The following is a 21033-nucleotide window of genomic DNA, read 5'->3' as shown; positions in this document are numbered from 1 at the left end:
TTTTTTGACCGTGTTAAGTAATTTTAACGCTGTTTTTTATCATTTTCGAGCGGGTTAACTTTACCCGCAATTCAATTTCATTTTTAACACTACCTTTTTTTTTCATCAAACGGTCCTCTCGCGGTTCAGTTAAAGGTCTAATGAAAGTATAGAGTGTGCGAGAGGCAGCCGCGTTAAAAGCTTTTCAATTGTATTTTAACGCGGCGGGTAAAACAGGCAAATATGCTGTTTCATCTCGCACCTCCTTGGGGTGTGTTAAAAATAAAAAACCTCTGAAAAGTATTTGAAATCATGTAAAAATGTTGAAAAAAAGTTAAACTTATGTTTATCACTAACGCCTAACTTGTGTAAGTTGATTTTCTTGTTAAAAAATATTGAAATAAAAAAAACATAAAAAAATAAATAAATAAAATCAATAATTATATTTATGTATGTTTTTGGTACAAATATGAATGTGTTGGTACACACATTAATTTGGCACAAATTAATGTGTTTTGACATGATATAGATGATTGTATGGTAAATAATAGTTCAATAAAAAAATATGCTAAATAAAGTAATACTGTAATGTAGATATTATCAATGTGTATCAATGTGTAATGCAATCTAATGTATGGAAATGTATGCAAAACCTTTCTTTTGTGTTATACATGACAGCGTTAAAACTCCCCTTCACTCCCCTAAAATCTCGCGAACACAAATTTTAACGCGCGGGGCAGCATTCCCTCTTTTTCAATTGAATTGCACGAGTTTTCCCGCTGCGCTAATTCAAAACGGTCGCTATTGCCGGCAAAACCCCACGGGAGATTTTTTTTTTTTTTTTAACATGGCGGGGAAAAATAAAATCTCGCTAACAATTGAATACACCCCTAAAGGTGTTAATAAAACTTATACAGAATAAGAACAAGAACTAAAAATAGCAAAAAGAGCAATTAAAGTTGAACTGTGCCGTTTTTGAATGTTGACACACGGTACTCGATATTCTGTGTCAATGTATATCACGATTTAACACACTCGATCATTAACAAACCACATGAGCATGATCATATAGGAGCCTAATTATGAACATAAGAAGAGGTTTAAATCCCCAAAAACTGCTTTTTCAGGGTTATCAAATTTTTAAGTAAAGAAACTATTTATTATTAGAGGATCGCAGCAGGGTCCCACCTTCTTCAATTGCAAATGTAGTCCCCATAGGTATATATGGGGACTGCGAAAATACCTTATTTATTAAACTCTGAAATTTGGAGCTTGACCAGAGTTGTAAATAGGACTATGCGATAGGATGGACTACCTAAAGCACAATACTGAAGGGGGGCTCAGTTTATAAATATTTTAAGCTAATCTGGTTATAATTGAAAGTTTTTGTTTCTTGCCCAGTTACTGTTCTGGCTTGACCCCAACCTATTCTATGGGGAGAGAATCGCAGGAGAGGGATCTTTTGTCACCCCTCCCCCCAGGCTTCATGCTCCTCCCCAGCACAAATTGTGCAGGGCCATAAGAACCTGTACTATAGCTTATTCCCGGGACTGTCTATCTGAGACGCTGTCCCAAATAATATATTTTATGAAATTGACACATTTATTCATTTCTTATCATTGCGATAAAAAAATGATAATTAGCATAAGCAATATGCGATGGGTTATAAATAGACCCCTTAGTGCTGGACTATTTTCAGCTACTGCATACATGGTATGTAGAGGCAAAACTTGTGACACTACTATAACAGTAGTACACACAAAGGAAACACTGTCACTGTGCTATGCTCAGACGCTCTGCATTATCTCCTTTATCCTACTGGTGATTACTGATACCGCCAATAGATAAATATTACAACCAATAGGTTTTTGGATTCATTTTAGAGCTGTTCTCCACTAAGGACAGGCTTGCCTATCATATAAAGCAGGATTAGGCATAAATTTAGCATTTTACGTAAAATGTGTTGCACTTACATTAGTAATATAGTGCACATACCTAACATGTCCCCCTGCACTTTGAAAGGTTGTACAGAGGTGGTCCCATGCAAATGTAGTACAGTAAGTGAATGCGGACAAAATTCAACCCTATCAAGGGCGCACAGAGGATTTGTAAGGGAGGGTTTCCCCTCCACCCCAAACAGGAAAAAAAGCAAGAGAGCTGACGCCCCTGTGCCCGCACAGGCGCAGCAGCTCCGTTTCGGCAGCACTGTACTATACAGCAGCCGCGGCGCTGTCAAAGAAGCATCCGCGGCGGTGCTGTATTGTATACAGCACCGCTGCGGACGCTTCTCTGACAGCGCCGCGGCTGCTGTATAGTACAGTGCCGCTATGTAGGGCACTTTTTAGCAGAGGGGGGGTTTCTCCTCTGCGTGCGCCCCTGCCCATCCCCCCGAGGATTAGAGTTACATCCAATTCCTATTTTGTAGTCATAATTTTTGTGTCCTCACAAAGTACTAACCAGAGGGTTGTTTAAGTCCATATTAACAGTTGAGATGCGTCTAAACATGGCATAACTCTAAATATAGGCGGATATATTTATCTTGCTTCCATGCATATTTGTGTGGGTTCAGTTTTGTAGACCTATGCGACTCTTAATTATCGCCTGTGTGTGTATTGAGTAATGTTGGCAGCTACTGAATTTAATCTGTAATATTATGACAGAGGCAAACGCAGGATTTGTAGAGGGGGTTTCCACACCACGCCGCCAGTGGGCGTGACCAGCATGCATAGGGGTGTGGCTAAAAAAAATTTAGACAGTGCTTGGCTGCTCTCCAACTCTTCCTATCCCCATAATATACATGTGCAATGTTGCATGCACTACTGTTAGGTGAACGCAGCTCTCCCTTTTCCAGCAGAGCCATGTGAAGCTGGAGCAGGGTCCAGCCACCTCAATTATACAGTGCCTCAGGCTTGGATGGGGGTTTCCAGGCACTAGGACCCCCCCTCCTCGGTTTGCCTATGTATGACAAATGCTAATTATAAAAGATGCTGATAAGAGTGGACCATAAAGCAGGAAAGGAAGATGGATTATAAGGATTTCCCTTCTACTTATTCCTGCAGCTAGTTGTCCGCGATGGGAATGCAAAATAAACATGTGCTCCATTACTATTGCATGATAAATATACAACTCATTGATCTCTTTTTAATATATAAAATAAATAGAGAACAGTGCAGTGTTTTAGTGAAGTCCCCACCCTGTAGCAGATTAACACAGGTAATGTTACAAGCCCTACATTATATACCATGACTGTATGACAACTGCACACACCCAATTACACGAACATCAATAGATTTGGTTCAGGATGCCAATGTCAGCGCTCATTACCTAGCAGCAATTACATGTGGATTTATGTACTAGCTTTACAGTAAAATGAGAGAACCCGCTATATTTACAGATGCTGCTTATAATGACTTTCCTAATCTTTAAATACGTTCTAGAATCTGGCTGGGTTTTACAGTGCAGTCACAGCGTTTACAATATTTGATCAGTTATTGGGGGGGGGGGAGGGGGGGTTTGTTAACTCAGTGCAACCGATCATTATTATAAAACTTACACAAAACATCCAAACTAGCTGAGAATCTGCTTCCCTGGATCATTACCACATGGACTTCTGTAACGGTTTGTGTCTAAGAATTCATTAAAACATGTCATCCTCCATTATTTTTACTGAAAAAAATAGCTTGTTCATAAAGTAGTAGTAAAAAATAGGAAAGGGAAGAATATTAATAAACCCGATATAAACACATGTTATGGCACCCTAAGCATAGCGCTACCTTGGAATATGTCTAGTTTTCCTACGTGGTAAACACATTCCTGACCAAAGTTCTTGGTGTTCCATGTGTCATTATACAATGCCTTTCAATGCAAAGCTGTATTGTTCCTATGCCAATATACAGCATACTGGTCTGTAATACTCTATGCCAGGGTTTCCCAAACCCAGTCCTTAGGGCTCCCTAACAGTGAATGTTTTCCATATCTCCTTGCTGGAGCACAGGTGTATTCATTACTGAGTGATACATTGTAACAGATCCACAGGTGGTCCTAATTATGTCACATGTGATCCGGAAAACCTGCACTGTTAGGGAGCCCTGAGGACTGGGTTTGGGAAACCGTGCTCTATGCTAACTTCTCATTTCTCACTTTCTGATAAGTTTTTAGAGGCAATGATAAATGACGTCTCTGTAAGGAGGTTCTAGTTTAACTCCTCAGTTACCTCCACCTTATATACTTTAGTAATTTATACCCCCATATTCTCTTGTGACCTCTGTACAGCTTGGGCCCTAAGGACGGTACAGGAGGCAGCTGCTACACAACGAGAGACCAAAGGAAATTAAAGCCTCACCTGTCTTTGTGTTTGTTTTCCTGGCTATCTCTGTCTTCATCTGCTATAATTTTCATTGCTCTGATTTTTATCCACCAAACTGACTGGTAAAAGCCGGACTTAGTGTCGACCGTTTGTATTATAGAGATGACAATATTTTTTATTTTACAGTTTGAAATGAAACAAAGAAATGTGCTATTATGAAAAATATTTAACATTTATTGTTAAAATGTTTATTTAAATGCAATCTGTTTTAACAATATTACAAAATGCAGTTGTGGTTTTAGCTCAGGGCATTCTGTATATGCAACAGGAAACATTGCGTATAATTACACAACTATGGACTAGAGTCTATGTTAGTAAACTGACAGCTAATATAGAAATGGAACAGTAAACTTGATTGTTTTTTCACAATTTTATTGTAAAAAAAAAAAAAAAAAACTCCAAATCCAGAAACATGTTGCAATTTTTTTTAAAAAAAATGGTGCGATAAATCTACATTTTTTACGTGAAGTTAGATTTTAAATACATTTTTCCACCAAATGTACCTTCACAATATGATATTTGTATAGTTGTGTGTCAGCAGTTCTATATAGTAGACGGGTTTCTGACAGTGGTGACCATTAGTTGAGACCAAACTATGAAATATTGCTTGATCCAAGATGGAATTCTCCCTTGAAATGTTGTCTATTACCATAATTTGTATTACTATAAAGCTTTTGGTAAATGTTGCAATATTCCATAACTTATTTTTTTTCTGTTGTTACATATTAATGCATTCCCTTTATTAAAAGGGCCAAGGATGGTATGGTGGATTTTATACAAAACGTGCAAAAAAGGTTTGTTGTTATCCCTACTTTTTTATCACACGCTAAATTTGGTAATTGTTTCTCACCTAGGGTGCCATGCCTACCAGCAGTCCTGATTTTCCACTGGTCAAAAAAAGGTTGGTTTATTGTAAAATCGGCATGGCCTGACCAGAAATGGAAGTGTCATTTGTTAATTAGGAAGGCATTTGGGGACTGGGTCTGGGTGTGATCTAATTTTGCCTAAATTTACAGCCAGAGATGGTAGGAAGTATGGTGTGCTGGCAGGGAAGGGCTGGCAAACTTTAGCCTGGGGGGGCGGGACTCAGCTCAGCAGCCCTTTAGGAACATTTTAAAGGAAAATAAATGCCTGTAGCACAGTTACCCAGACCACGGTAGCCCACTATGGACTGGCTCACGGTACATATGCCCCCCCCTGCCTCCGTGTGCCGGAGACCTTAGTGTTCATCTCTGCCATCATCTCTACCGGAACCATGGATTCCAGGTCATCCCTGTTGCTAGTCGGAATAGTGAAAACATAGAGCTTAGGCACAGCACGTGTACCAGGTCGCCTATAGGGTGAGGGGGGGGGGGGCAGATACATAGTACCAGGATCCATGCCAGCCTGGGGGCCTGCCTCTGTAGTGGGAGGCACCACCAACCTGGTGTTGCCATGCAGCTATGGAAGGGGTCCCAAGAATATGCCATACCAGGGCCTGAAATTCTTCTTGGCAGCCAGCCCTCCATGTGTGTACATGTGTTCTGCCATGTTATCACATGGAGATCTGAGAATGCTGCTATGGGCAGCACTTTGTGGGTTCTGACCCTCATTTTTCCAGCAGCTACGGGAATTTTGAAATATGTAGTGAAATAGAAGAAGGTAAAGGATATGAAGCCAGAAACAAGAAAGTGTGAGCTGAGCTGTGCACCTATTCCACATCCACGTCAGAAGAGCACTGCGGAAATCATAATTATCAGTATGAATAATTGACTACAAAGGACTGGTACATATTGAGCGCAACCCTATTCCTTCCTGGCCCATCTTTCATAGTAATCTACTGCTGTATCATCGTTACACTTTGGCAACTTGCACAAGCTTTTTAGAAACAGTTGGCACTGAAGTCAAACGTTTATCTTTAGGTCAAAGCATCTAATGTTTACATAAATGTGCCTGTTTGGGTCGCTGTGCACATACACAAGTGCATGCCCTCACTCAAGTGCATGCCCTCACTCAAGTGCATGCCCTCACTCAAGTGCATGCCCTCACTCAAGTGCATGCCCTCACTCAAGTGCATGCCCTCACTCAAGTGCATGCCCTCACTCTGATTTTGGAAGCTCTTCCGCACAAATGCTTTAGGCAGTATTTTGCAGTATTGGGGCGATACACGAACACACATTGGCAAAAGTAAAAATGTGAGTAAGGTTTTTAATATTTTAATTATTTTGGTAATTGCCTGATACCTCTAAGGGCATGTAAAAATAAATATTTTGTATAGATTGCTTTGTACTGACATGTCCGTTCAAATATGTTATTTTAATAAAAAAAATAAAAATGGAAAAACTTTTGTATAACACACTGTTAAAGCTGTTTTTTTATATTCACTCGAATTCTAAAATGAATTTCAATGGCTTCAAACATAACATTAGTTTCTGAGTGTGCCTTGATCACAAATAAGTTCATACTGGTGTATGATCTGTTAGGAAAATCTATCGGTACAACAGAAACTGTATTAATCTGTTCGGTAATTGGAGCCTGGGCACCACTTGAAGACAGGAAGATCCCAACGACTTTCGAATACTAAGGCGACATAACTGAGCCAAAGTAGCAGGACCTATAAAAGAAACAACACAAAGTTAAGGAAATACTTTTCTAATAGGTAACATAATCTTAACATAGAAGATTTTTTTTCCACTTTTATTTCTAAGAACTTTATTTCTATGCTTATTTTACTGCATGAATAAATTTAGCTGCTGTTATACTATTTGCTCTGTTGATGTAATTTAAATGAATTGCCCACAGATTGCAAAATGACGCAGGCCGATTAAAGGGGTTGTACACCATTTATCTAAGTGGTATGGTCAGCACAGAGCTTTAAAAAGGAAGTGGGCTTTCAACAACACAGAGGGTGACATAGGACTGGCAGGGGGCTGTACAGACATGCCATGCCACTAGCTACCTGGAGCATGGAATCTAATGGGAACCCCCACAAAGAAATAAGAGTTTGCAATGAGAAACCACAGGTCACGGCCCCCAGCATAATTTCCCTAGGCAGAAACTGACTAACCAAAGGATGGTAAAAAAAAGGTTGTGGTTGAGGTTGGCAGGTACAGAGACAAAAGTCGGTAACGCGCCAAAGAGCACATGTTGATAAACAGTAAACGAGACCGAGGTCGGGGTCACAAACAGGGAAACATCGTCAGAACATGCAAGGTCAGGACACCGTATGTGAGTCAGGATATATATAACAGAATAATGCTGAAACTACTAGCAACACAGAACCTGTTGCACAGGGGAGGACAAGCAGAGCATGATTAAGGAGCTGAGCACATCACAGACACACACCCGAACGTGTGTCCCTGCCTTATGACATGCGCCTTAGTAGAAGCATCTATAAATTAAGCAACTATCTGGGTGCATTTGTATAGGTACAGGTGCGCATGGGAGCATGGCAAATGGGCGCCTGAATTGGTGCAAACAGAGAGACAGTTTTGTTATAATATATGGTTTTAAAAAAAATTGTTGTCCAACAAATCTGTTCTTTGAATAACATCACTGGATTAATGGAGTTTATATCAGGATATATTTCTGGGTAGACATGCAAGACCTTTTCTGTAAAGAATCCACATTAAATACCTGCTGTAATTCTGTTAGATTACTCTATAAATTATAACAAAGTAATAAATTACAATGTTAAAAAGTTGACTTAATGCAAGTACACAAACATAACGGAGAAATGTATTGATGCGATACATTTTGTAAACACAGGGCCCATGCAACAATGTCCATTGTTTTATTATAAGTCAATACCTTCTGCAACCAGAAGGGCTCGCTCCACGGCACTCCTGGGTGGTGAGAGGTCAATGGGGTATTTGCCTTCCATGTTTTTATACTTGACAATGGCCCCATAATCAATTAGCAGCTTGACAATGTCCTCACTTGATTTCCTAGCTGCGGCATGGAGGGGAGTGTCCCGGTGTTTACCATGATTTACATTTGCACCTACAATAAAAACAATAATGTTTATTTAATAATGTGGTGCAGAGAGCAAAAATGTAACATAGTAATATAGTAACATAGTAATATAGTAACATAGTAATATAGTAACATAGTAATATAGTAACATAGTTGATGAGGTTGAAAAATGACACCTGTCCATCAAGTTCAACCTATTTTGGATCTCCTGAGATCCTGCACTTATATTTGAAATTGATCCAGAGTAAGCAACCGCCAATCTGTTTCAATTGTGAAAATACCCCCAGACTCAATATTGCAGTTCTATTTTTACCCTATATCCACTACTATCCTTCATTTTAATTAACGGTCGTATCCCTGGATACACTTTTCCGCTAAAAATTTGTCTAACCCTTTCTTAAACATATCTATTGAATCTGCCATTACAACCTTCCCTGGCAGTGAATTCCATATCTTGACTGCCCTTACTGTAAAGAACCCCTTCCTGTGATGTGATGTAGCCCATAGTACTTTGGTGGGGATCTCTCCCATGGACACGTCATTGTATCGCCAAAATCGCTGTCCTTCTACTCAGTTTTACTAGGGTCCTTGGGTTGGAGAGATACTGGGCTTGATACTGAAAGGCCGAAGGAGAGGAGATATTGGTTGCACTTGTTCAAAATGACAGCTGGCTCCTTACTGGACAGTGCATAGTCATTCAATCAGACGACAATTGTCTCTTCAGCCAATGTATTAGATCACTCCTCTGCTTCAACTCTTCAGCAGCATTATCCGCAGTCGAGGGTCCCAGTGGACTGACCCCCACCAATATAATTATTCTGAAATAAGTATGGAATTCGTTAGCAATCACCGCCCTATGGAGCAAAATCGCATAAAAATAGAACACCTAAGTGGTGTTAACAGCTTTCATCAAGGAGTGAGTTGAAGAGGAGCACTTTGTGCCTCAACGGCAGCATCTGATTGGTTGTTACAGCTCACAGAGAAAGAAATTCAGGACATTCTTGAAGAACAAAATAAATGGCTAATTATTCTTGTTAACTACCACGCTGAAAAAACCCTGGTTTATATAAAATTAGCGCTATCACCAACAGATTAAATGTAAGATATAAATAATATATAAATGTACCTAATACAAAGTACGATTTAGATGGTGACAATGATGGTCTATGTTTTGCTCATGGACACAACTTTAAGATTACCTAATTCAAGGAGTCTCTTGACGCAATCTGTTCTTTGGTGAGCACAGGCTAAATAAAGCGGTGTACCGGTGTTCTGAAGCTCTTTGTCAATCTCTGCTCCGAATGCTATTAACATTTCTGCACATTCCCTGTGACCTGGGAGATAGAAGACAATGGTCACATCGCTCCACACTGAAAGAGAAGAAAACTGTACAAAATCTCTACCAACAATATAGGGCTAATACGTGTCATAGAGGGACCTTTTATCCAAAATAAAATGTAAAGTGCACTCACCACTTACACATAGTGGAGGCAGCCATTTTGTGGGATGGACCAATAATCATGAGAAGGCAGCCTATCAATTCAATAGGAACTGTGGGGTACATACTTACCAAATACACTTGGGGCTAAACTTCAAAATTCACACTCATTGGACAGAAGTTGAAACAGTGTAATAAAGACATGATTATCATAATATAATGGAACAATAATATTGTAGAAAGTAGCTCAACAGCACACCCTGTACAACTGGCCATGCACAGACTGACCCTTCCGATCAACCCCAATGCCAAGCAACAGGATCACTTTCCAATAGATCCATACAAATTTGACAGACCTGGCCATTTAGCAAGGACTGGCTGTATTAGGACAGATCCAATATTGGCCTGTCAGTGCAATCACAAAATCTGATAGCTAGGACCACTATCATGAATCTCTGTGTCCTCTACAACTTGATAAACACCTACTGACCCCTCTCATTATTCACAATGAGAGACTATTCCTGATTGGCTGTCTGTTTACTCAGTAGATGGGCCTAACTCATTTACGACATGACTTGGAACGGGGCACAGTAGATGTAATATTCAAGAAAAAGGGGGCACTTTTTTTTCCAGCATTTTCCTTGTTACCCCCCGGTAAGGGGTACCAGGAGGGGGCCAATGCTACTGTGCATCCCCAGAAGACCGGGACATATGTTAAGTTGCACGGCCTTGTGCTGTAAGGGAAGGGAGGACTGTTCATCATCATCAATATAAACATTTATTTATATTGTGCCAGCATATTCCGTAGCGCTTTACAATTGGGAAGAAACACATTAATAAAGCAATACTGGGTAATACAGACAGCGAGGTAAGGAGGCACTGCTTGCAAGCTTACAATCTAAAGGACAATAGGAGTTTGATACATGAGGTTACGTGGAACACACTGCATATTGGTCCAACCAGAGTGTAAAGGTAAAATGTGCTTAGTGGGCTGTATGATACAGTCACAAAGCAAGTTAAGCTGTCTTGCATTATTTATTTATTTTTCACGCTGCCAGACAAGATAGCTGAAACCCCACTGGTTTGAGATATCTCACCTCTCACAACCACCTCATTTGCTTTGACTGTTTTGCTGACAGTTTTCCTCTGTTTTGGGAAACCGTAGCTTAGTAAATCTGGCTGTTTGTATTTTGATCATTGTAAAAACCGGGATGGCGATCTGTATAGTGGTGGGTTTAAAAACTGAAACTGAATCAGTCTGCTCCTACTTTTAGGGGATTGTGGGTCCAGCTGGAAATGTACATTTACAAACTTTTCCCATATAGAGTATTTGTGGACGTTACATATAACAACCTATCCCCTTTCTACTCCTTCATTTAAATATCTTGTTCAGCATAATAAAAATGTTTTCTCATGTGGGTGTAATCTGAGGAGTATGGAAGCCAAGCGGTAAATGTATCAAGCAGTGAGTTTCTGGCGGGTTTAAAAAGTGGGGATGTTGTCTTTAGCAACCAATAAGATTCTAGCTATCATCTTGTAGAATGTACTAAATAAATGTGATTGGTTGCTATAGGCAACATCTCCACTTCTCAAACCCACTGGAAACTCACAGCTTGATACATTTACCTCCAAGAGTATACGTGTAGCTAGTCCGCATCCGGATGCTCCAATCAGATCATTTAAACTTGCCCCACAGACACGACCAACTTGTCAAGCAGATCCTGGAAAAAAGGGATTGTTCACCGAAAATTAGGACACTGGCATAAAAAAATAATTTGCACTGTGGGACTGAAAAGTTACAGCTTCATAAATTCGCCTTTATGCCATTTAAAAATATTTTAAATATGTTGGTTTACAGGTAAAAGGTTGGTACCGATTGCATGCAGGATAATATTAGTTGCCTATAAACAGTTCAGTTATTTTGGGTATATGATTTAGATCAATAATGCAGCCTGGTATATTCATATCCATTATGGAAAACAAGGACATAATTACCTTAATACGAGACCACATTACTGTAAAGTATAATGGTAACCTGATATTTTAACAAGGTAAGCAATTGTACTTGCTCTTTGTCAATACCTGAGAAGAAGATTATGTTACCTCTTACAACTGCTTCATGCAGAGGAAAGACAAGTTGATTTTCCAGTTCTGGGTTAGCGCCATAATCCAATAACATACTAACACAGGCAACACTCCCACTGCTGCAGGCATTACACAGGGGAGTAATTCCATTAACGGTCACAATATTCACCTGGAGAGGAAAAATGTGGAATCAGGGTTATGTATAGAAGGAGTGGATCTAACTACAGCTGCCTGAGGTTGCAAGGTGCGCTCCATGTTTTCTATGTGGGAAACGGCTCATATGTAGAACAGCACAGTCCTTGGGGGCTACATAGAAACTACTTTTTTTTATATTCATTTTATTTAATGAAGGACAGGAGGCAAATGTGTTTAATAAAACAATCCTCTACCTGAGAAGCAAAACCCACAATTCCTGCTGTACTGAAATCAACACCCTTCAGAAAGCTAAATCATTACAGCAAGCGGTGAACTGTACTAAGAAAGCTCATTACAGTCCCTTCAATCAGCATTATCATTACACTTCCCCACTCTCTGTACTCATTAAGGAGAGCAAATCATCAAAAAGGAGTAACTATGCACTTGGGCAAAACCATGTTGCATTGGAGGGGGAAGTAAATTTAAAATATGATGGTAGATTAATAGTTAGTACTAAATCAACTTTAAATTTCAGTATAAAAATAAAGCTATAAAGTATTTGTGTGCTATATGAAAAAAACGTCCTGTATTTTTCTTATGTGCAAAACAATAAACTAATTTGCACCCCTTGCATTGTAACATGGTTTGTCCCGGAGAACATTTACTCTTTTATTTTGCCTTACTTTCCTTAATGACTCAGGCCCATTGTGTTTTCCTGGTTGTTAATGACTGGAGAATGGACTGTTAAATGACAGATGCAGAGGTGAGTACAGGAGGAAGTGCTGCTAAAGTCTGTACACCACATATTAGTTCAGGCCATAAGGACTGGTAACAGGCTGAGCTCTTTCTGTATCCATCATAATCTCTGACAAATCAAGGAAATGTACAAAACCTGGAGATGTGCCATGACATTGTCTATCACAGGTAGAGATGGTCACTGACCCCCGTGTTTTGGTTTTGTATTCGGTTTTGGATCTGGATTACCTTTGTGTTTTGGTTTTGCAAAACCGCCCTTGCGTGTTTTGGTTTTGTTTTGCTATTTTTGAAAAAAATACAATTTTTGGGGTCTAAAATAACCTAATTTAGTGCTCCACCAGTTTCTTAGATAAGTGAGGTAATTCTAAAGCTAATAAATTATGAAAAAACAGTTGAATCCCTGGTAGGCCGTCCTTAATGCGAACACTTGTCTGCAAATTATACAGTCAAACCTGGTTGTCTACCTCCTCCATCTTTGATTATTGGCAATGTAGCCATCATCTTTGGGTGTATATTAGACCCTACACTTGTAGTTGAATATTAAAAAAGCAGCCTGCACAGACTGTGGAGCTAGAAAGTAGAATTAAATGGACCACGGTACTTTGGTGGCTATCTAAGCCCCCCCCCCCCCCGCCCTCCACTTGTAGTTGAATATAAAAAAAAGCAGCCTGCATAGATTGTAGAACTAGAAATATGAATATACAAAGAAATGGACAAAGGCAGTTTGGTATCTGTCTGCATCAGATCCCCTCTCCACTAGGAATAAAATAGAAAACTATTCAGCCGTTGTATAATCTAGAATATAAATAGAAATTGAGAAAGGCAATTTGGTATCTGTCTGCATCATAATCATCAACATCCTCATTAGCGCCCTCGTCACCTCCATAAATCTCCCCCTCATTCTCTTCTATTTCCAAAGTGGCATCCTCAATTTGTGTATCAGCGGCTACACTCGGGCTGTTCAGGTACACATCAGCAGAACTGCTGAAAGGGCCCTTCTTTATGGGTACACTAACAGAATGCTCACAATTAGACATACCACTGTTGGATGGACTCTCCACAGGGATCGGTGTCATTTCTGATTCAGAGCAAACATTCTCCAATGCCTTACTGTTATCTTGCAGCTCGGCTTTGACGCGTAACAGTAGTTGTGCACCACTTGTAGGGTCGGTAACATTTTTGGATCTGCCACTAATAGCCAAAGGTGAAGGCCTCATTCTCTCTTTGCCACTGCGTGTGTAGAATGGCATGTTGGCAAAAAAAATTTTATCGCCACTTAACTTTTGCTCAGTAACACTTTTTTTTCGCTTCAACACAGTAAATTTTTTGGGGGTTTTTGTTTTTTGCACTGATTTGGAAACACTCTGTTGTTTGACATCGCCTAGGCCAGATGACGTACTGGGAACACTAACATCAGGACTGGTGACAGAACCTGGTTGCTCATTCTGATCATATGTGGACTGCTTTGAATCCATTCTGAGCGCAAAGCACTGGGGAGTGCTAAAAATTATTTGGTAGATACTGCTGACAGATATGACTTTTGACATCCAGAAATATTTATGCACAATTAGGAAGGACACCCCAAAAGCACTGAGGAGTGCTAACAATTACTTGGTAGATACTGCTGACAGATATGACTTTTGACATCCAGAAATATTTATGCACAATTATGGAGGACACCCCAAAAGCACTGGGGAGTGCCAAATATTACAAAAATAAAATAAACCTCTATCCTCCTCTCTTCTCTAGCGATTTTTGTTACAGCAATTGGAATAAGAATATTGTATTCTCTGTCCCTGCTCTAATCAGCCTGTGACTACACCCTGCTCTCTCCCTCTGTCAAATGGCGATGGATTGCTGTGGAGGCGTGTATTTATAATGTTGAAGTATCGCGAGAACCGAGCCACGAGATCCGCCGATGTCACGATGACGTTCGGCATCGATTTGGATTCGGAACGGGCGGGAGAGTACCGAGCTGCTCAGCTCGGTACTCGGATATCCAAAGTTCGGGCGGGTTCGGTTCTCGGGGAACCAGACCTGCCCATCTCTAATCACAGGTAAGTTAAATATTTGCTTTGCTGCCATCTACTGAGGATTGTTGGTATTACACACTTATAAATGCCTGAGGTGTGTTACCTTAGTAAGACTAACGACATGATGACCACACTCACATGAGCTCTGTTTTCCAGTAAAACCTTGGCACAAGACACATGCCCGCCTAGGCATGCTTCATGAAGAGGAGATATTCTGTCTATTGTCAAAATGTTCACATTAAATCCCTACAGTGAAAATACAAAAATATTGTTAGTTCTATTTCCTATCCAGACAAACATAATATAGAATAACAAAAAATGTGTTCTACATTCCAGTCACAAATTCTTACAGTTCCTATCTGTTCTTGGTATTCTTAACACAATTTCCTACTAGATATATCCCCATAATGGAGTATCCTGATACACTCAAATGAACAACACATATGGCAACTGGTGCCTAATAACATTTTACTTTATTTGGCACCCAAATCAAAGTATGGAGAGTATTGTACGCAGAGGATCAGCACTGGTACAACATGTTCCCTGTTTTGTATCACTATATAATACCACTCACCAGCGTTAGATACTTTTCATTTTTACATAATATAGAAATATTTGTACATTGTGAATTTGTTCTCTTACCAAAATGCTGTATATGCTTCTGTTCTGAGTAACAGATGGTCTCAATGATTTGAGATATCAGTCAGCTTGCAGGTGTCTGGTTTATTTTTAATTGCTTGGCGGTGGCTAGCACTGAAACTCTTCTTGATAATTGTTGCTTTTCTCATTATAATGAAGCCATGACCTTCCATCTCTACATATTTTCCATATTACAATATCTACAGTATATGTTAGATATGGCTCTACTGCCATCTACAGTGAAAGCCATACCTGTTTTTAGTCTTTTGATATATTCATGACGTATGAACGACACAGAGTTACTGTGACAAAAGTCTATGTTCTTTGTGAAAACGTCAGAGCAAATCTGACCACATGAATGGTGCAATTCCTTGTTCTTGCCGATTGGCGAAATAAACTTTTTATATTTTTGAATCCAGTTTCTACTCTCCTTGTAAATGAAAATGATGTTATCCTCCGTCATTGGGAAGATTAATATGCTGCACCAGTATATGAGTATGTGTGTTAGTGTTTTGTTGAGCTTTTAAGTTGTGCTTTGTGTTCATTTATAACCAAAATTCTGATGTGGTATCATGTGAGAATGCCCTCTGGTACCACACAATCTTTAACTATATATGTACAAGAATATTGTACTATGTGTGCTATATAACATATCACTTTTGACTGTACAGTTGGCATTTGTAGCTGGGCTTATAGATGTGACCTGCATAGCCCAGGTCAGTGGTTATTCCTTCAGCCCATATATCTGATCAGTCGTACCTGAGCAATTAGAGTTTTTAGAGAAAGAAGTCGTCCGTGAAATGCGGCATCATGTAGTGGAGACCGGTCTGCCCAAGAGCCTGCAAACCACGAACAATAGATAAACACTACATTACACTCTGAAACACAGGTAAGTTGGGCAGAATGACAATAATGAAGCAGCAAGCGTTGAGGGCAGCAAAATGAAAACATTTTTTTTTACAAATAAATATATACAATAGTAGTAATAACATCCTTGTGCTTAATATGGCATCATGTGTCTTATATGTGCAAACAAATCATATACAAATACTTACATTAGTGTGTATAATGGATGAAAGTGGTTCTGGGAGTGTGCCATCTATGCCCGGGTCTGGCCATCTATGCCCAGGAGCATGTGTGGCATGTGGAGCAGAGTGCACCTTGTATGCAGGGTGCACTCTGCTCACTTGGTACGCAATGGGTTTTTTTTTACTACAAAAACTAATATAAGCAACATTAGTTCCATTTACGTGGTATTTAAACACGCGATGCAGTGTCTGCTTGGACCATGGTGAAATACAGTGTTGGAGACAGGAATATAAATATAAATGTCCAGGCCCATAGCAAAATAGTGACGTGACCCTCTATGCACTGTCATAAAGTCATGCCCACCAGGTTTTCAGCTCCCTGCGGGTCAGAATCCAATAGAGTACTAATTGTATTCGTCGCAATCTAGTGCATTATTCTGAGTTATGTATACAGTCATTGTATCATTATTTTCAAAAAACTCACAACGGCCTGAATAAATTTGTTATGAATCCATTTAAGTTTGTAACGTAAGACACACTTTGCCCTCTGGGACATGGCTCCTGGACTGCTGGTCAAACACCATCTATTTTTATTATTATACTATGAGATCCTAGAGGACTTTCTGCAAAAGTTGCAACCATTCCCCGAAAACCAAAGACATTTACCTCTATGTGAAGACTACAAGGCCGACTAATGTCCTGGAGTCAAAGCGCTATTGTTTTCAGAACAAGTGTTTCATCATGCAGATTACACATTGCTCATATGGACAGAAGACCTTGGGGTTACTTTGCGATAAGTTTTACAAAGAAAATAGATCTACTTAGAAGAGTGTCTTTATTGATCACACAACTCGCAATGCTTTGTCTACCAGGATAATACAGGAAAGGTCAGAGGTTATTTGACATTCAAAACATTGAACAATTAAAAATGTTTTCATCCTGTTTTCTGCTCACCTGTGTTGACTATTTGTAGTCCAAGAAATGGTGCCTGAAACTTATTTTGCATCAATTTTAAAAACCAATCTGCAAGTTTGTATAATGCAAGCTATTTGGTCTATTAATTGTACAATTATTTAATAAAATGAAAAGCCATGAACAGGTCTACATGGAGCAAATAAGGTTACATTGTCCAAACTCTTTCTGTGGGCATAATTATTACTGGAAGTTGATAATGGTGCCCATAAAATAGCCATTTTCCCCACAAACTGTTATTCTACTAACTTCCATGTTCCCCACACCTGTAAGATATAAGCTCATCAGGACTTTGTTTCATGTCATTGTATGCATACTTGCCAACTTTTCCTTGTTGACTTCAGGGAGATTCCGGGGGAGGTGGGCGGGGCTTGATGATTTGCATTATTTTGGCCCCGCCCCCTAAACGATTGTCACAATTTTGGCCAATTACAGCAGGGGGCAGGGCTAAGATGAGAATATTTGCGTCATTAAGCCTCCTCCCCGGCCACTTATCTATTGCAGGGGTGAGAACCGGGAGGTTGCCCTGCTCTCCCGGGAGCCCTCCCAGAAATGCGGGAGTGTCCTAGACATTCCGGGAGAGTAGGCAACTATGCGTTAAAGAAAAGCAGCTAATGAATCTCTAGAGACTGAAGTGTCTTTTACATTTCTGTCTCCATTACTGAAGTCATATTGACTTACCCGTCATTTTTTGATTAAATCTTGGTCTCCATGAAAATGGCCACCTCCATAAGCATCAATACATGGACATAGGACACAATTTTCGAACTGTGTCATCATGCCACAGATGGCAAAACCAATCATGTCTTGTACTGGCTCAGCATCAGGGAGAATGCTAGACTCTTCAGGAAGTGAGGGAGATCACCCCTACTGCAGGGAGTCTGCCTGACATTCAGGGAGAGTTGGCAAGTATGATTGTATGTAAATTGTTTGAATCATGTCAAGATCAACTCAGCATACAAGTCCATCATTGTGTAACATGCCAAAACTTTATAAATACAAAGATAATAATTGTAATAAAATTAAATCACCTATAACATATTTGCATTGGAACAGAGCGGTACCTTGTGTGTAATGCTAGTGGATTTATGTAACATATACAGAGGCTCAAAATAACTTTTTGTTATGTAACTGTCAATGTATTTTCTAAAACTTCAAAAAAGCTTGAAACAAATGTTATACAGAGCTAAAGTGAATATTGTGAAAAATGCTAAAATAGTTAATATTGCAAGGAGTAAATCTGAAACTGCAAGACAGAATGTTTCACTGTTTTGGTGAAAAAAATATTACTGATCTGGGACAAAAAAGTCTGATCATAAATATATATATAAAAAAAAATGAAACACCCAGCCTGAGTTGCTGTTAAACTGCTATACAGAAGCATAAATAGAAGATTTAAGGTCATACCTCCCTGGAACGTGTGACAGATGTGATTACCATAAAGAGCATATCTTAATGCCCAGGATAACGACGTTATTCCGGACAATTCCTGCCTTTTTGAGGCTTCTGTGTTTACATGGAGAGCCAGGTCGGTGTGTGGACATTAATAGAGCAACTGGAGGCTCAGACTGACAGCAACACAACATCACATGTTCCTCAGCACCACCAGAAGCAGCTCTACTTAAAGGAACAGCACACCTGTATATACAAACTGGGCTTACATAAAATAGGTATTAATAACTTTCGCGAATATATATTGTATGTACATTATCAGAAGCTTATCAGAAAAAAACATATCTCAGCCTGATACCCTCTTACTTTTACACAGTTATTCGGTATTTTAGTAGAAAAATTCAAAGGTTGTAACTAATTAAGGAGTGGTCAAAAGTGCAAACTTAATAGCAGAAATAAGTGCATTTACGTTTCCAACATAAGCATTTCCCTATGTGACTGCCAGATGCAAAGCCAGCATGGAACAGGTCTCGCTGGTCTAAAATCTTCCCACCGCCACAAAAAATTATTAAAGTAACATAAAAAAAAAAAAGTTTTTCAGCCTACAAAAATTATGCCACCTAATCTGTGTAACAATTACATATTTTGCATGAGTGTCATACACACAGAATGCATATGGTCCCACACCTACTAGAAAGGCAAATTCATCCCAGTTTTTCCCCTCCCTCTCCTGCCTTTACTACCCCCTTACTCTTACTAAGTGATAAATTTAATCCACATGTAGTCACAACGTACAGGGTGGTTCATAAGTGTGGAAACATCCTTTTAATAAAAAAATAAAAAATTAGAGTTGTATCCAAGATGGCCGCCATACTGGCCCCATAGCCTAAAAAGTTTTCCACCACACCCAGATCATATGTGCAGACACTAGATTTATATTTCCTTACACATTTCCATTTTAAAAGGGTCTTTCTACACTTATGGACCACCCTGTAGTTTAAAAAGAGAAAATCCAATCCAAAAATAAGAATGTATACCTTGGTTTCTGGCCCAATAACTCCATCAAAGCTTGCGCAACCTACACATCTGTGGTATACTTACACTAGCTGATTACATGTGGGTGTACAAGCCAATTAGTGCAATGCGCCACTAATGGTCTAAAAGTAGTTTTGTGGAGGACCAAGGAAAAGTATATTTATTCGAACCCATTTTTCCCTATATAAAACTCATACAAATGATATTAATTCAAACATGTTACCAAAACTAAATCCCATCCCTCTCTTAAAAGAGATGTTATTCCTACTGACAATGACACCTCCAAAACATAAAAAGTGGTCATAAATGGACAAGAACTCTCTGTTTATTAAGTGATTAACTCAAACTGTAAATCTATACTATAAAAATGACTTTTGTGGTGTTAATGTAGCATACATTCCAACATACAAACATACAGGACTTACAAAATGGTGTACATAGGTCCAAGGTGCCGCCTGGGAATAATACTAGCGTCATTACCAGATGTGGTGTAGTATGAGTGTATCCAGGATGTCACCCAATTGTCACTTTTTTTCCAGTCAGGAAAACTGTGGTTATAGTAACATTTTTAGTTTCTTCCAGCCAGAAGCAATGGAGGCAGTATGTTGTTGACTGGTATATTTATTTAAAGGGGAACTGCACTTTCTGCAATAGTAAATGCAGGAGTATCATTAAAAAGGGTCTGTTTACAGCAGAAGCCATGGAATGGTGACTTGTTTCAAAGATTCTATTATGAAACAAGATCACCCGGGATGTGACATCTTGGTGTACGTGCCACTACCACAGCCCAGGGCTACGTCACATATTGTTGATGAATTGAGAGTGAACCCCTAAGAAAAACAGCTAGTGTTGCTTTCAGTTATTAACATATTCTGTATGATATAGTGCTCAATATTATCAATATATACACGTCTAGACTGAATTTGGAAACACATCGGGATGTGTACTGCAAGGCTTCAAATAATCAGTTAATTTAAAAAACATCTTGATATATTGTGCTAAATATAAACACACATTTTACCTTGAGCTATTCCATAGATCTCCTCTGCTATCCTGGCAGCTTCTTTTCGGTTGCCTCGAACAATGTAAAAATGAGTGAGCAGAGCCAAGGACACTTTGATTAAAAGTTTAAAGCAGAAAAGGGCAAATATAGCAACATAAATATTAGTGAAGGCCAGAAGGATAGCACTAGTCTCCATTGTAGCAAAGTCTCCAGCTGAA

The 21033-nt window shown here is 39.3% G+C and overlaps 1 protein-coding gene across 1 annotated transcript; it reads right to left on the bottom strand.

Annotated features, from left to right (window-relative positions):
- Positions 1–6512: 6512 nt before the first annotated feature.
- ASB11 (ankyrin repeat and SOCS box containing 11) lies at positions 6513–21033 on the bottom strand. The gene is made up of 7 exons (XM_075196988.1): positions 20834–21033; positions 16145–16224; positions 14885–14992; positions 11841–11991; positions 9499–9633; positions 8135–8326; positions 6513–6938 (listed from the first exon to the last, which is right to left on the bottom strand). The coding sequence occupies exons 1-7, from the start codon at positions 21009–21011 to the stop codon at positions 6814–6816; spliced, it is 969 nt and encodes a 322-aa protein (XP_075053089.1). The 5' UTR covers positions 21012–21033; the 3' UTR covers positions 6513–6813.

This window comes from Mixophyes fleayi, chromosome 2 (assembly GCF_038048845.1).
Source record: "Mixophyes fleayi isolate aMixFle1 chromosome 2, aMixFle1.hap1, whole genome shotgun sequence".
NCBI lineage: Eukaryota > Metazoa > Chordata > Amphibia > Anura > Limnodynastidae > Mixophyes > Mixophyes fleayi.
Note: the sequence above shows the minus strand (reverse complement) of the source record. Positions and strands in the feature narration are given on the sequence as shown.